This window comes from Ambystoma mexicanum, chromosome 3p, assembly GCF_040938575.1.
Source record: "Ambystoma mexicanum isolate Mex_15411 chromosome 3p, UKY_AmexF1_1, whole genome shotgun sequence".
NCBI classification, from domain to species: domain Eukaryota; kingdom Metazoa; phylum Chordata; class Amphibia; order Caudata; family Ambystomatidae; genus Ambystoma; species Ambystoma mexicanum.
In genome coordinates this window covers 1,021,239,011-1,021,254,835 of record NC_090925.1, presented here as the reverse complement: position 1 = coordinate 1,021,254,835, position 15,825 = coordinate 1,021,239,011, and the positions used below count along the sequence as shown (strand labels likewise).

General features: G+C 44.5%; 1 protein-coding gene across 19 annotated transcripts in view; it reads left to right on the top strand.

Moving 5' to 3' along the window:
• The window catches only part of PTPRT (protein tyrosine phosphatase receptor type T), a 2,174,878-nt gene that overhangs the window by 2,138,413 nt on the left and 20,640 nt on the right, over positions 1-15,825 (top strand). For all 19 annotated transcript variants that reach the window (XM_069652359.1, XM_069652348.1, XM_069652364.1 and 16 more), the window contains one exon: positions 7,084-7,215. In XM_069652359.1, coding sequence (XP_069508460.1) covers positions 7,084-7,215 — 132 coding nt within the window. The remainder of the gene's footprint in view (positions 1-7,083; positions 7,216-15,825) is intronic.

Below are 15,825 nucleotides of genomic sequence, written 5' to 3'. Positions count from 1 at the left end.
TTTATTTATTACAATCCTCCCTATCCAGTGTGATTCTGGAACACAAACTCTCCTTAAAGAGAATCTCTCGTAAATTGTATGATAATACCTACCAGGCATTGTCTTTTTGTTGAAAGTGGCATTCTGGAATCCTTATTGAGGTGTTAAGGTCCAGGGTCAGACCCAGTCAGCAAAGTCCCACTGGCCTAAGTTGACAGGGTCGAGTCTAGCAATGGCCAAGAACATTGACCAAGAGAAGTTATGGGCGAGGTCTCACTGTGCGGTCCGGCCATCAATGCCATTAGCAATGGACAGAAGCCCGGTGGCGGGCAAGGGTCTGCAGAAGGTGAAATAGCAGAAAGGTCATGGTGCCTTTGCTCAGGGGCTGAGCAAGCCAGCAGACCACGAGACACTGCTTCCCATCCTGCATCCCCGGCCAGACATATAGTCAACACTAAAGTCCAGTACCAAAATATTTCAACCCCCCCTTCTTCGTCAACCCCCACTGAAAAGTTACAATCAACACGAAAGGAAATAACTCCAACACTTTCAGTCCCCTCCCCCACACTACACCCCACAGATACATACAGGTAAACAGCCAGCAGACCCTGAGGTATCAATTCCGTCCTGCAATCCTGCCATCACGTATCGTAAGCACTGAATTGCAGGACCCCACGAACTTCAAAGACTTCCCATCTCCAAACTCCACGGACGGTGGAACATGAGATAGGCGAAGCGAGATGAAAACAATCGCGAGTTTACTGGAACACATGGCGGAGTAGGAGGAAAGAGAAATGAGGCGCAGAGAAAGAGGGAGGGGAGGAGCATTGTGGGAATATGTCAGCTGGTGAGCCAGTAGAGGGGAGATCAAGAGGCAGAGAGTGGGGATGCGTAAACCTTGAAGAGGAAGGCTGGGTGGTAGCACACATGCAGGTATTTGAGGAAGGGCGAGAGAAAGGTGCAGCTCAATTTTATGGCAATGCAGTGCAAAATAGAGATATTGAAAAATATGTATCATTTTGCTGGTTCGTGGCAGGGAAGAAATAAGTGGGCAGTAAAAAGCGAACAGTTTCAGAAGGAAAGGAGCAATGGAAACAGGCACAGAGAAGGGAAAAAACGGTGGGAGAAAAAAGGTAATGGGGAATGAAAGGGAAGGAGAACTGGAAGGAAAGGTGAGGGAAAACATGTCCAAGGCAGCTGAAGAAGGCAAGTGGGAGGCAGGACAAAAAAGGATTACACATATAAAGTACACAGGGAAAGGGGTGCAGTAAAGAGGGAAGTGAAATGAGGCAGGAAGCCAATATTACTCTGACTTAACCTGCACGTTCCTATTGAACACATTGGAGGAGTTTGAAACGTGATTGAAGGGGCATAATAGTGTGGTAGATGAGGAGGAATGAAGAGAGGGACAGTCAGTGGAATTGACAGATACGGGATTGGATGAAATGGAGGACACCTGTGCTTGCTGGTCATTGTAGGACTTCCAGCAACGTTTGACGGATGACTGACTGTATTGAATCGGGCACACATTATCTGACATGAGCCTATGCCAGTGATTGTGGGTAACTCAACAGCAGTAGCCCATATGCCATGAATAGTGTGTATGCGTGGGAGGTAATCTAAGACACTGAAAGTTCACATCAGTACACCAAACCATCTGGCCTGGTGGTTCGTAAGAATACCAGGTGCGTTATAGAGGGTGTGTTGGAATGCTTAAAAACATGGTGAACGGGCAGGAAGCTTCAAAGGGTAAAGTTAGGGGCATAGGTTAGGACAGGAAGTGATCTCAGGAACCTCATACACAACCTCTCGGTGAGCAAAATTTAGAATTTTCAGAAAATGAGGCTGTATTTTTGGTATGTTCATTATAAGACAGGTGGCCGGATTCACAGAGCGTTTCTCAATGGGATTGCGCCATTATAAATTGCTTCTGTGAATCAGGTCCACGGAAGTGAAGCATAGTCCATGATCATCTTGCAGGAACCGAATCAGGTCCACGGAAGTGAAGCATAGTCCATGATCATCTTGCAGGAACCGAATCAGGTCCACGGAAGTGAAGCATAGTCCATGATCATCTTGCAGGATGGTACAACCATTAGAGGACATGTTCATACACAGCCATGGCCTGAAGGCATCAGACGCAGCTGGATATGTAGCCACACCTTTGGGGGAAGAGGGTCGGCCGGCATGATGGAGGGAGAAGACTTCAGATTGCAGAAGATGGATGACATCAGGGGCTGTAATAGTTTTCTTGAATTTGATGAGTCCAAACAATGTAGACAACATGATATGAAATGATATGATATGATGTTTTATTTGTATCGCACTCGTACACAAGTGTTTCAGAGCGCAAAAACATATTTAATGACTACTCGAAGACATTGCTGGTGAACACGAAGCACTCTGCTCTAATTAGATTAAGATTCCTTTGATAGGGCAGATTGTTTACATGACAATCAAGTTAAGGTCAGAATACAAGGAAAGTATACACTGGGAAAGGCAGAGTGTGCCATTAATATAATGAACTTCTGCATGCAAAACCTGGAGAAGCAAGCAACGACTTTCAATAGAAAAAACTCAAACAGTGTGTGCAGTGCCCATTTATGAGCACTAATGGTGTCACACTCATCTATAGAAAATTCCAGAGCCAGTCCTTCATAATCAGTGACACTGTAAAGGATGCTAATGACTAATACTGGATTGGATGAAAGCAGGCTGGACGAGGAATCACCAATCCACTGGGATAAGACAAGCCCATTAAATATGTGAAATGACATGGTAAGTACAGTCAAGCGTCCAAGGACTGGAGGGGCAGCCATGGCCATGACAGAGCGGCCAGAGCCGAGGAATGGAGACAGGGAATTATAGTCCCGATCTTGAGTTAGGTGTGGGTTGTCATGATTGTGCTGTTGGCAGATGGCCTGCTAAGGTCTTTGAAGAAAGGATACTGCTCAAAGATGTTCAGCACCATGAAACTGGTGCAACAAGATTAGACCTGTGGTACAAACGATAGCAGAGGGAGGAAGCAGCAGAACATGTGACAGGTGAGAAGCCTGGTGAGGGTGCAACACAACGAAATTCAGGGAGAATCCACCTTTATTCCCTGCAAAAGGACTGGCTAGATAGAACACGCTAGGGATGGTGTTGGCGATTTTTGAGGCACTCATGGGAAAAGACGGATAGCTATTTGATAGCTAAGCCCCTCTAGATCACGACACAAAGAGAGACAAAGTGAGAGATGCGCGCATGGGGGAAAGACTCTTTTGGAAGCATACACCAGTTTCTCCAGCATGTATATGTTTCTGATCTGCAAAGGTCTAAGCTCCTCATCAGCTGAAAGCTAGATGGGTACCATGTTGGGCTCCCATCATTATCTAGTCGAGCTGGCAGTATGGGCATCCATCACACTCTGGGGAAATAATGTTCAACAGCTATCTGCCGCTTGAAGATGAGTTCATGCCATAGATAAAAGTGCACATTTAGAAAGACTATTCCTGATCAATTGGTACTATGTTTGACTCACTGGAGAAACGTATTGGTGGGAACATAATCTATTATTTGAGGAAAAAAAGCAAAAGTCAAGGGAAAGATTTCTAAGCAACGTGGAAAGTACAAAAAAGGAAGCTGGTAAGGTGGTCCATCAAAAGGAAACTTAAGAAACCTCCTGAAGTTAAAGTTAGTAATCAATCAGCACTCTACCTTAATATAAGATATAAACTGAAGAAAGATTATCCGGATTTTTTTGTTGTACATATGTGAACCTTTGACAATCTAACCTCTTAAGACATGCACGATAGAACAAGCTGAGGGTGTCCACTGCCTCAGCTACCCTCAAACATCACAGTGGAAGCAGTTTCTCTGGCAATTGACCAACTAGACCCACAAAAGAATAACATCAAATAACATTGGGCCTCATTACATGGTAGGCGGTAAACCATGGCGCTATTAGCGCTATGGTTCATGCCGGTAATTTACCGGTACCGCCTTGGAGGAAAGGGGAATTACCGCCCTATTCCAAGGTTGGGAAGGCGGTAATTCCTCCTTCCTCCATTGCCCTTCCCCATTCCCATTTTTGCCCCATAGGGCATGGGGAAGGCGCTAATTACGGTACCGCAAATTGCGGTACCGTAATAAGCTCCCTGGTCCCTTTGCGGGTTGGATTTTTAATGCCTGCAAAAAGCAGGCGTTAAATTCCCCAACCCGCAAAGGGACCTCGTAGTAAGGCGGTAAAATACCGGTACCGGTAAACCCTTACCGCCTACCGTGTAATGAGGCCCATTGAAAGTAAGTTTGCAGATTAATTGATGATTTTCGCTTCAGAACTGCAATGAATCATCACACCATTATATATGGAAGAGTATTGGGAAACATAGCACACTATGGTAAATATTCATTAAAGAGGATTGAGGAAAAATGTATATTTAGACATTTCTCATGATCCCAAACAGATTCAGTATCTAGCAACAATTTTATGTAGAACAAAAAAGAGCAAAATTAGTGTACATTTTGAACTATTCGTAGAGGAAGTTAACACCATGGCGATAGGTAAAACTAAAGGTGTTCTTCTGGGGAGATGAAGCAGTCCTAAATTGTGACTCTGCAGCCAATTCACCAGAAACAGATAGCAATTGGAAGCATTCTCATGAGAGTCTTAGTTCACTACTGGGGGAATATATGGAAACTCCATACTAAGTACTGCATGGTGCAGAAGAAAGACTCTTCTAGGAGTAAAATAGAAAAAAAGGCGCTTTTAAGGTCCTGTACCTGCAGAAGTACCACCAAGTTAATGTATTATTTTAAGTATTCTAATAGGAATAAGAAAGACTTCACTGCTGGTCCTTGCATGTTTCCCTTTAGGAAGCTGCTGTTCACTAACTATCCTATGTTTTCTATGCACATTTCGGGTGGGAGACCAGTGTAAGGCTGTTCAAAATGAATGCCTTTTTCCACCGAAACATTAAAATTCCTGAAACTCCACACCTAGAACTGAATGTAAAATAGAAGTGACATCTGGTGCCTCTTGCAGCGGGCCCCAGTAAACTCAGAGAGCTCTATGATGATACTGAAATAATCCCTTGGCGGTATTTTCAGAAACATGTGACCTTATTCAGAGTAATGCGGAATGACTTTGGAGCTTATGGAGTGGAGCTCTATTTCAGATCAGACATCAGGGAAACCATAATAGTGCGAAGAAGATGCTTGCAAAGGTGAGAATGGAAGAACAAACACTACCAGGGATATAAGAAAGTCAAAGGAACAGGGCATGAAAAGCAAAATAAAAATGGGAAAATTAGCTTGAAATAACTATCGATGAACGAGAATGGCAATATGTTCAAAAAGCTCCTCATCTGATACAAAAGGGAGACACATCAGAGCATAGTTTTGCAAAAGCATGGACGCCAGAGGACATCTTTAAAGGCATAATTAACAATAAAGATAATTGTTGATTCTGCAAATTCTCCATTGGCAATTGTATAATCATGTTCCGGGCATGCAAAAAGGTGTCGATATAGATCAGTGAGAATAGACCTAATAACTGGAAGACCAACTGCGTCTGCCCTTTAATAGTTATCCATGCCCACCAGTGTCTCCAAAGTAGGCCCTAAAAGGCTTCTGTCTGCAATTTCCTATGCTGAAAGGGAAATGATGAGGCCCTGAGATGAACAATGAAAAGCAGAAGTTGAAACATTGCTGGGGGATTTAACTGAACTGGCATTTTACGAAAGAAGATGGCCAAAGAAAGATGGCAAAATCAACAACTATGACAGTATCCAGTAAATTATGCTATTTTTATATCAATGTCATCGCTTAAAATAAGGCTCTCAATATAAGTAGAGCAACTGAGTATTTCCACAGCTGGCGTTTCCCCTGGCTCCCTCTATTTATCTAACCTGTACCCAATCCGATCCGTTGCATTGCTTTAGCGAGTTTCCCCATTCCCGATCCAGCCAAACATCGATTGCTCTATTGTAGTCCCCTTATCTCCCGCATTAACTGAAAAAACGTACCCACGACACTGACAACTCAATTAAGTGTCGCATTTGCTTACACTGATAGTGTGTTCTCGGATTTCATTTCATCATTCTTACACAAGAATAGACGGCTGAGTTTTTATAGGACAATTCTGAAATGTATATGTTGTATTTTTGGAATAGTTTCCATATATTTATGGGTGTTTAAAAAAACTAGACCACCCTCCACGTGTCTGTGCACAAAAAGACGCCTTAAGCATCTGCATGTCTGCCCTGTACTGTTAAACAGTCTCTCAGGCCTTACGACTCGTCCTTCCTCTGGCGCAGGGCAACTCACAGCTCAATACTTTGGAAACAAAACTCTGATGTGGCTTGATTTAAATCGAGATGGACTGATGGTGAGCTAGATTGTTTGCTTAAAATCAGCAGTAAACCTAGTCAAGTTCAGTTTAGTAGACAAATATTCCAATGGATTTAGAGATTAATGAACACCCTTTTTTACAGGGGATTTTTGTACAATAGACTGAAGATAACATGTCCATGCGTGTGGCTCGTAGGCATATAGGCATAGGTATGGCCCTGTAGGCTAGGCTCTAAATGGCCTGTAGGCACTTGGACATATGAAAATGGGCAGTATGTTCTAAATGGCCTTGAAATGAATGGACATATATATGGCACGGCAATGTCTCACAAGGGTCAATTCAGAGACTAAACAATGACGTCCTGGGTTGCTGAAGCCACGATGTACAGGTGTGATGTAAGAAGAGCGGGCTACAGGACTGAATGGAGTAAGGCAGCTTGTACATCCCTGCCACCTCCTGCGGTGGTCTACACTGCGAGAGAGAGAGCACAGATTTCACTAACCCTGAAATAGATCACCCAACTTATGCCAACGTTTACCACTTAGGAGATGTTGGAAGCATTGAATTGTAATAGTAGCTTAGGTCTCCTTTGGTGCCATGTGAGTGCTCCTCAAACCAATCTGGAGGGCCTGGATTATAGCCATGTGTGTTAGGTGTGATCCCACTATATTGCTCCTGGAGGCATTGGATGGTGTCACCCTGGCATTTGGGGGAATACTCTCATGCTCTTTTAATGCGTGTCCCACCTCTTTGCTCTTTCTCTACTTTAGAGCCACAAGCAGCCGGCTGCCTTCCTGGTTACTCAGCATCCCATGCCCAACACGGCCACTGATTTCTGGAGGCTGGTCTTCGACTACAACTGTTCCTCTGTGGTCATGCTGAACGAGATGGACGCTGCACAGGTAAGAGGGGTTTGTTCAGCATTCTTTCTTTTTTCCACTAAAGACCAAACCGGTTATCGTCAGCCTCCGATCTCCTTTTTACAGATTGAAGGTCTTTAGTTCTGAGAATGCACTTAAAATCATAGGGGCGGATTCATGGAATGTTTGCACGGTTCAATGTGACTTTGCACTGCCGACACAAACCCTTATTTATGGAAATGTGCAAAGTGTATTTCTGCAGTGCAAAGCCAGTGCAAGTGGTCATTTGTGCAGTACAACATGACTTTGCCCTGCAAAAAACACTCTGTGCACAGTTCCATGAATCAGGATTTATGTCGGCAATGCAAAGTCACTTTTCAGCAGTGCAAAGTTACTTAGATCCGTGCACATTTTCCATGAATAGGGCCCTTAGTGGGGATGGGACGGTTTGCATATCAATAGCTGATATGACGGTCATTCACAATCTTATCATAAATCCCGTGTATTGCTGGAGGTGAGGAGGGTGAACTTATCAATGCAGACTCTTTTGTGAGCAATGTAAATCAGCTGCTCGTCTGAGAGAAAAAAACATATTGGGCCTCACTACGAGGCTTGCGCTCACGGAATGAAGGGAGCCGGTACGGGACCGGCCCCCTTTATTCCGTCAGGGCTGATCACCAGGTTCCCAGCGCGGCACCCGGATCGGACGCCTGGTAAAACCAGGCGTGCTTTCCGGGTCCCGCGAGGGGAAGAAGGAGGTAGCAATGGGACACTTATAATGTGCCTGTTGTTACCTCCATCCCCATTCCATTGAGCCCTCTGGGGGCTCCAATGGGAATGGGGAATGGTTCCTGCAAGGAGGACTTGCCGGGTCCTCCTATGTTGGAATGAACCGGAAAGTGCCCATTGCAGGAACCCAGAAAAAGGAGCCCGGTTTGGAGGCAGCCATGGTGCTAATAGCTCCATGGCTACCTCCAAACGAGTAATGAGGCCCATTGTTCCTTTTCCGCATGGACAAGTCAACTGAGGCACTTTCTAGAAATAGCTTACCCTGGCCCCTCAATGGCATTAGGCAATAATTCAGAAATGAATAAAAAGAAACGTATAATCGATTACCTTTATCACGCCATTTGGTCCAGTGGACTTTCCATAGGATTATGAGTGGCGGCAAAGTGATGTTGCCCCCATTTGTTTGGTCCACACGGCTCCATGATTTTTTTTTTTTTACTAGAAGCAGTACTACCACATGGTAAATCTGACAATTAATTGTGGTAAAGAGGATGATTTTTGCTGGAGGTATACCCCACCTTATCACCAATCCCCGTAGCATTGTGGAGTGGTAATCCAGTGATAATGACATTGCTGCCAATTCACTGCCACGTGTTGCCACACCGAAGGACTCGTACTGAGGCCAAAAGTTATTAATGCAAGAAAATGCAACTATTTCTTTATTTCAAAAGAACGATGTGGGAGGCGCCAGACTTTTTCAACTCTGTGTTCTGTAATTGTTATGGTTGCTCTAAGTCCCCAAGAAGTCACCTACAGAATTGTTCTTGTGACTGATCCAAATGTTTAGTGACCTGCACAATTCTATTGGTCGCATAGGAGTGTGAACCAGACTCCTGCCCTCCTTGGTCTCACTCCTTCATCCCCAAAAATCGCTTAGCACTCCCCAATATCCCAACTTTGTTTACATTATTATTATAATTGTTTGTTTATAACGTGCTTAATGCCAAAGAGGTTTCGAAGCTCTGCATCATCTTGCGTCCAAGACAAGCAAGTTGCCACTGAGCTATAACTCGTTTAGTTTTTTTAGAGTTCATGAATAAATGTATTAGAAATAGAATATAGCAATTCCTACCAATAGAGGTTGAGGACAGGGTCTGAAATGTCCACTCAAATAGCCTTCCAGACCTGAGCACAAAGATGGCCTTGCGTGAGGTAAGGTTGGGGTAGACAAAAAAGAAAGCAGGGCCCCCAAGGGAGGCACATTGGTGGGCGAGTAAACGCTAGGGGTTACTGTGGAATTCTACGCATGTCTATGGCCATTTGATTGGTGGGCAGCCCAGCCCATGGATCTAATAAGGGTTCAGCATGCTCCAATACCATATCGGGGCTGCCAGCAACAAGCAGGGCAGAGAGGAATGTTATAGGGCCTAGTGGGGGACGTCAGTCATCTTCTCGCCCTCTTAGGGCCCTAATGTGTAACCCAAACTCCCCAGAATGAATCTCTGGGGAAGTTCTAAAGGTTCATGTGACTTGAACCACCCAATGTTCAGGTGGTTCGAGTGTTGTATGACTGTCTTGTTCAAGCCAGGCAACCCTCTGTTTTTCTTAAACATGTATAGAGCTTGAACATGATGCATTAACATGATATAAAGAAGGTTTTCTAGTAAGAATATTTTTTTTTGCCTGAATTATGTGTTTCTCCTATTTTTGGGAGATTATAGCAGCCATCTTGGATAATGGAATTCTCTATTGATTTGGCAGTTGCTTTGCAAAGTAGTAGGGAACACCAAATTCAACTAAAAAGAAGAGAAATGCTTAGCCATGATTGAAGAACATGTCTTTAAAAATGGTTTATTCACGCTGAAATTCACGATCCTTGATTTGCCATTGTTATTTATGTCATTTCACGATGAAGAATTATCATAATGGAAAATTCATTTTCAATTCGTTATTCCCGCATTTTTCTCAAGCGACATCTTGCATTTTCGCATAGATCCGCCATCCGTATGTAGTGGCGAGGTGGACCAAAACATGAGAAACAGACCTCATTTACTTAAACGCTTTATAAAATATATGTGAAGGGAATGACCTAAGAACACCTTTCAATAACTGCACTTTGGCTTTCATAAAGTAAATATCCTTGAAATATGGAAACCGAGTTGGGAACCAATGCCAATACTGTTTGGCATGCTTGTGGGGCTGACACGAGTCCTTGCAGTGAGTGCCACTACGGTGGTCCGGCCTAACATTCCTTAGTCATAAGCATTCTGCTGAAGTGCAAAACTGCCCATCGGCCGCCATCGAAACGACGTAGACAAGGCACCAGGCGGCAGGACCATAGGAGTCTTGGGCTTCTGCCCTGATGAGCTTTGCTTCGCAGTTATCAAGGCTGCTAAAGAACGACTCACTTTTGAAATTCCAGTATTCTCATGTAATATGTGTGTGTGTGTTGCACAGAGCCTATTTCAACTCAATTCTGGCTTCTTTTTTCAGTTTTAGTTTGGGATTAAAAACATATGTTCCCGCCATTTTTATCATAGTGTAAAAGCATTGTATTCAGAGATGCTATGACTACTCAACACCATTGTTGACAAAGGATCCACCTAAGACAGATCCACGGTGGATTCCCGCAGGATTTGGACCTGGTGACTCGCAGACCGACCACACATCTCATCAGTGAGATCTTGAAGCACAGTGATTCCTGGTCATACTTGCTAATTCCATTTCTCTTATAATGTTATATGAGTGTTTGCGTGGAGATGCACTTAGATTCATGAGCGAGGTCCATTTAGATATCAGCGCTGTGCATACATATCAATGTACACACCACAGGCTTCATTCCGACCCTGCCGGTATCCCGGCGCTACTGGCAAATGGGGATGCCGTTTCCGGCAGCCGGTCTGGCGGCATTGCCGATGGTGGTAACCAGGACTTTTTTTGGCTAGTAGGGTGCCTGGCTTAGCTGGAAGTAAGAAAAGGTGCCCCACCAGCAAACCCGTAGTCGGGAGGTCTGGTAAAGTGCCGGTATCCGTGCACACCAGCACTCTTTTATCAGACCGCCCGACTCAGAATGAGGCCCCATGTCTCCAGCACCTACCTCCTCCTCCCGCTCCCCTGCATAGTCATTCCCCTCTAATAACACGTCCGACTGTCCCCTAGAATGCCACTTTAGAAACGGTCAAAGATACTAAAATACATCATTCAAATTGCTCGAAATGACGAAACATGAACGGAGCAAATGTTATAGCATCATGCAGTAGGTGCTGTCCTAATGTACCTTACATAGGGGATTCTGCATGGGTTTATCTGGTTTCAACGACATCATCTGAACGACGAAGTAGTAGCAATACTTTATTTCGGCTTGCACCATTTACAAACAAAAGCTTGCAATACAAATATCAACACAATTAAAACAGATTAAAAACAGGTAATATTGAAATTGTAGTACTTAAAATAAGCTAAGTGCCGTAGTACCGATATATAATCTTACTTATAAGGCTAGATTAAAACATTCCTTTACAAACGTTTAAAGCAGTCACGAATGCAGTGAAAGACGAGGAGCAAACTCTCCTCCATCACGATTGTGAACTGTAAGGACAGTAAGGAAACTGACAAAATACTGTCAGGTAAGGGGGTGGGATAATGGCAAAAAGTAATGGAGCTTTGGCAGGTCTTTTGGTCAGTGGTGTTCCAATAGCCACTGAATGATAAACGGGGCGAACAAACATACAAAGAAAACAAAGCTGGGGTGGGCCAGTAAGCTCTGAATGCACACAATATAGACACAAAAGCTATTATTTTTTGGCAGTGGAGTGAAGCGAGTTGATTGCTTTCAATAACCTGGTGGGAAGGAAAAGCAACTACCAGATATAGAGGTAGTAGCGCTGCTAGAAGAAAGAGCGCCATTTCATTGGTGGATCGATTCCTCGTGAAGAAGACGGGCAGTGGAGGCTGAATGGCTGGCATTCTCTATTGTTGCTACTCTTCACCCTGTTTACAATATCCGCAGACATGTTTCCTGCTCCGCGGGCTCCCGCTGTGAGGTCGTCTATAACAATTTCCCATAATCACTTTCTGCTTGGTTTCATCTCTCTCATCTCAATTCGGAGAAGCGCAGCTGGAGTGGATGGCTTGCCTACTGTCATGTTGACTCTTCCGATTGGATTATTTTCCTTGTCCTTGGATTTCGCTTGAGCCTGACCAGTTTTCTCCATACTTTATGAATTCTAATTCTGGGCATTTGAATATCTAACTCTATTGTTTTTGTGTTTTTTTTTTAATATTTAAAAACATGCCAGTAGGTATCATAACGCATGCAATGTTCTAGCAAAGAATGCCGGCAGCTCTGAGACACACATTGGAAGGCACAGAAAACGCCCCTTGAAGTTGGTGTTAGGATTCAACAGGCAGTTCTCCCGCTGTTTCTCTGATCCCGCAAATGCCACGCATGTCATCGCACAAGGATCGACTGCGTTGCCTGTGGTATAATTTATGGTTGAGTAGGCTAAAGACATGTTGTTCTTCTTAGGGAGATGGCGTGGCTCGATGGTTTGATACCGGTCACCTGATTTCAACGTTGCAATCCTAAGGTCAACTCTACCACTGGGGCAATGCCACCAAGCACTTTTGAGGGTAGTAGGCATCAAAGGCGATATGGCAGCTGACATAGCACAGCTGATAACCACCATTGCAAGGCTTTAGTGCCTGTTTGGTAAACACTTTGCTCTGTTGCCTTCAACAGTAAGGGGAGGGGCTCTGAGGAATTCGATCATCCACACGGGAAGAGTGTGATTGCCTGGGCTTTGTTTGTTAGTTTAAAAGAACGAATGATGCCATTGCCGCGCACATTTTCCACACTAACCGCACAACAGACAAATAGTCATGGACACTCTGAGGACACAGTTTACCAGTGCCGCCCTCCCCTGTCATGTGTAGCTGATAGCTGATAGCTGATAGCTGACAACTGTGGGTACACCAAAAGCCTCTGGCCATGGGCAGCATGATTAGAATTTCAAGGCACTATGGATTTGCATGTCCATTGTCAAACCTTGTTGGTGGCGGCAAATACTGAAGATTGTTAATTAGCAGGTCTCAGGAAAGGCCTGGATGCAGGAAGTGACAATGAAGCCCAGGTGCCCACACCACTCTGTAGTGCAATGTGTCAACTTGGTACTAACACCCACACAGTAAGAACGTCTCAATGGACCTGAGCTGAAGATACAGTCTACCTACATCTTTCACCACTGAAGAAAGGCCAGGAGATCCAAGAGGAAAGCAATATCCCTCCCCTATACTTCTCCAAGGGAACAGAGAGGGACACCAGACTAAGAGGAGCCATCCAACAGCTCTAGAACCAGTACCCAGCCAGCACACAGTGTGCCCTGCTAGGTTCTGCCAGCAAGCTTCTTAGGTGTGAAGTGCTGATAGTCTATGGACAAAGGACAAGACTGTTGTCTGCTAACACCCTCCTGACCTTTGAGCCATCTGCCTTGAGGGGACACAAGCCCTGTGAAGAATCTAAGAGGAGTGTGAAGCAAGCATCATCAAGCATTCATCTTTTTAAGTACAATTTTGAGTCAGACAAGTCCTTCAACCGCATCCGACTGCACAGCTGTTTGCTGTCACGCCGCAGACAGTCACCAGAGCAATCCGGGACACCACAACCAGCATTCCAGATCCACCAACCAGCACAGAGACAATGATTATTTGCCTGAGCCATGCCAGACAGCCTGCAGACATCTGTCCAGCCTCGCTTGCCAAGCTGTCAAGCACCAAGAACTTTTAATCACCAGGTACATTGTGGTTACGCCCCCCCTGGTCCTTCTCGCAGGCCCCTAGAGACAATTTTGACCCTATGCCCCTTTTTTTCTGCTGGAACCAAATAATCTTGAACTATAAGACTGATTACTTTACCAACTACCCTCCTGTCAGTATCCAAAGTGCATCCCTTTCCTTTGTGAAACTGTCTGTCCTCTCTGTTCCTTTACAGTGTGAGTTGTATTTGTAGTGTGCTAGAACTGTCAGCTGTAGTAATAATAATGTAGATATTTTTATACAACCTTGACTGAAGAGTCCATTTAATCATTGGGTAATAAATGTATTTTCCCAGTGTTGCAACTAACCAAAGAGACACAAACCTGCAGAGATAAGCCTGATGTTCCTTCCACATTACCAAAAATTGGACAAGGAGTTCTTATAATTCACTTGTATTCCAATCTGTTCGGATCCCTTCTGGTGTACTAGAGGTGTGGGGCTAATTGATGGTTTAGAGACCGATATTCATCCCTGGGCCACTGGTGCCCCAAAAGTTGATTTGTAACAGGGGCTACAGCCCTTACAGCTAGCATTCAACCTGAGCAGACATTAACAGAGCTAATATTCTATGTTGAGAATCAACTCTTAGACATAGCCTACAGGTGAGCATATTACTGAAACATCCTGCATCCGTGTAAATTGACAAATGTTGCTTCTTTAGAAGATGGGTACATCCTGGCTCCTTACCATTCAACTTTACACCCAGAAGAACAAAAACTGCTCTTCTGAGTTATAATAAGAACTGAATGTTCCATTAGTGCCTGGCCTAACGTACAGCTTCCAATCAACAATTTTCTTCCCAAAAGTTGCTACATATATAAGGGGCCCGATTCTTGGAAAAGTGTGCATTTATCCCACAAGGACTGCATGCCGAGAATGACAATGCACAAGCCTGCTTGCAAAATTTAAAAGCACGCTCCACGTATTCATGGAATTGTTTGTGCAAAGTAACAGTATACACAGGTTGCACACGGAATGTCGCTGACATGCCCACACGCAAAGCAAAAACAGACATAACAGCCAACTTTGTGTGCTCTGCTGGGTGCAAATAAATATACCCTTGAAACAGTGTGTGGGGCCCACCGCAATTAGGCCTGCATCTCGCAGACCCTGTGTGGGGTCCCTGGTAACTGTTACGGCATGCTAAAATCATGTGTACGATACTTCGTAACTTGGGCAAAACTCAGGAAATCTGTGTGTGAACCCCCGTAAACCATACCTGCACCCTGTTACAGTGCGTATGTGCACCCCTAAATTAGATCAGAACCCCAGCTGCATACAGGCACCCCTAAATAGGACATGCAAACCCACTTCTGTGCTGCGATTCCTATGCACAAGTGTCTTTACACCTGCAGAGAGATCAAGGGATTTGCGCAGGCATTTCGCAGGCAAAAGGTTGCGTGGTCACATACATGAATCAGCTTTGTTGTGTGCATTTGTGGGCGTGCTTTGGACTCCCTGCAGCCAGTCTTTCATAACGCCCCCTTTTCCCCTTTTTCTTCCTAATTTTTTGAGTTCCGCCTCCACTCCGCCCTCTGCGCATGCCCATGCTCTTCGTGTTGTCTCGCACAAGGCACTTGTCCGCTGGCAGATGTTGGGTGTACTGACCCACGTTTGAGCTATCATGCTGCAACATTTGGTGCTGTGGGCTTAGGAAATCCAAGATGGCCAAAAAGCCCACATGTGCGCCAGAATCTAGGAGAACCACACAGTTTGTGCACACTAAAATGGTTGCCTAACTTGCCACCCACCAGTGCGAGCAGGATGGGCCGGGGTGCCATGAGTGAAATGTGTGCCAAAGGAAAAACCACACTTTAAAATCACCTTTTGTTTCTCTGAATGCCAGCTCAAAATGCCTATTTTCAAACATTGCAACACATCCAAAAATCTCACTGAACACCAGCGGACATCTGGCAGAATGAAGTATGTGTGCATACTAAATTTGGGAAGATGAAGAGCCCAAAACAATGTTCATAACAAAACTGGCTGAGCTATGCATGTCAGCATCCTAACTGAAACTGGATTAAAACCACCAAAATTGAAATGTTTAAATTAACTGAGTGACCTACTTTTGAGTATCACATAGTTTGTAACTGTTAAAATGTCATA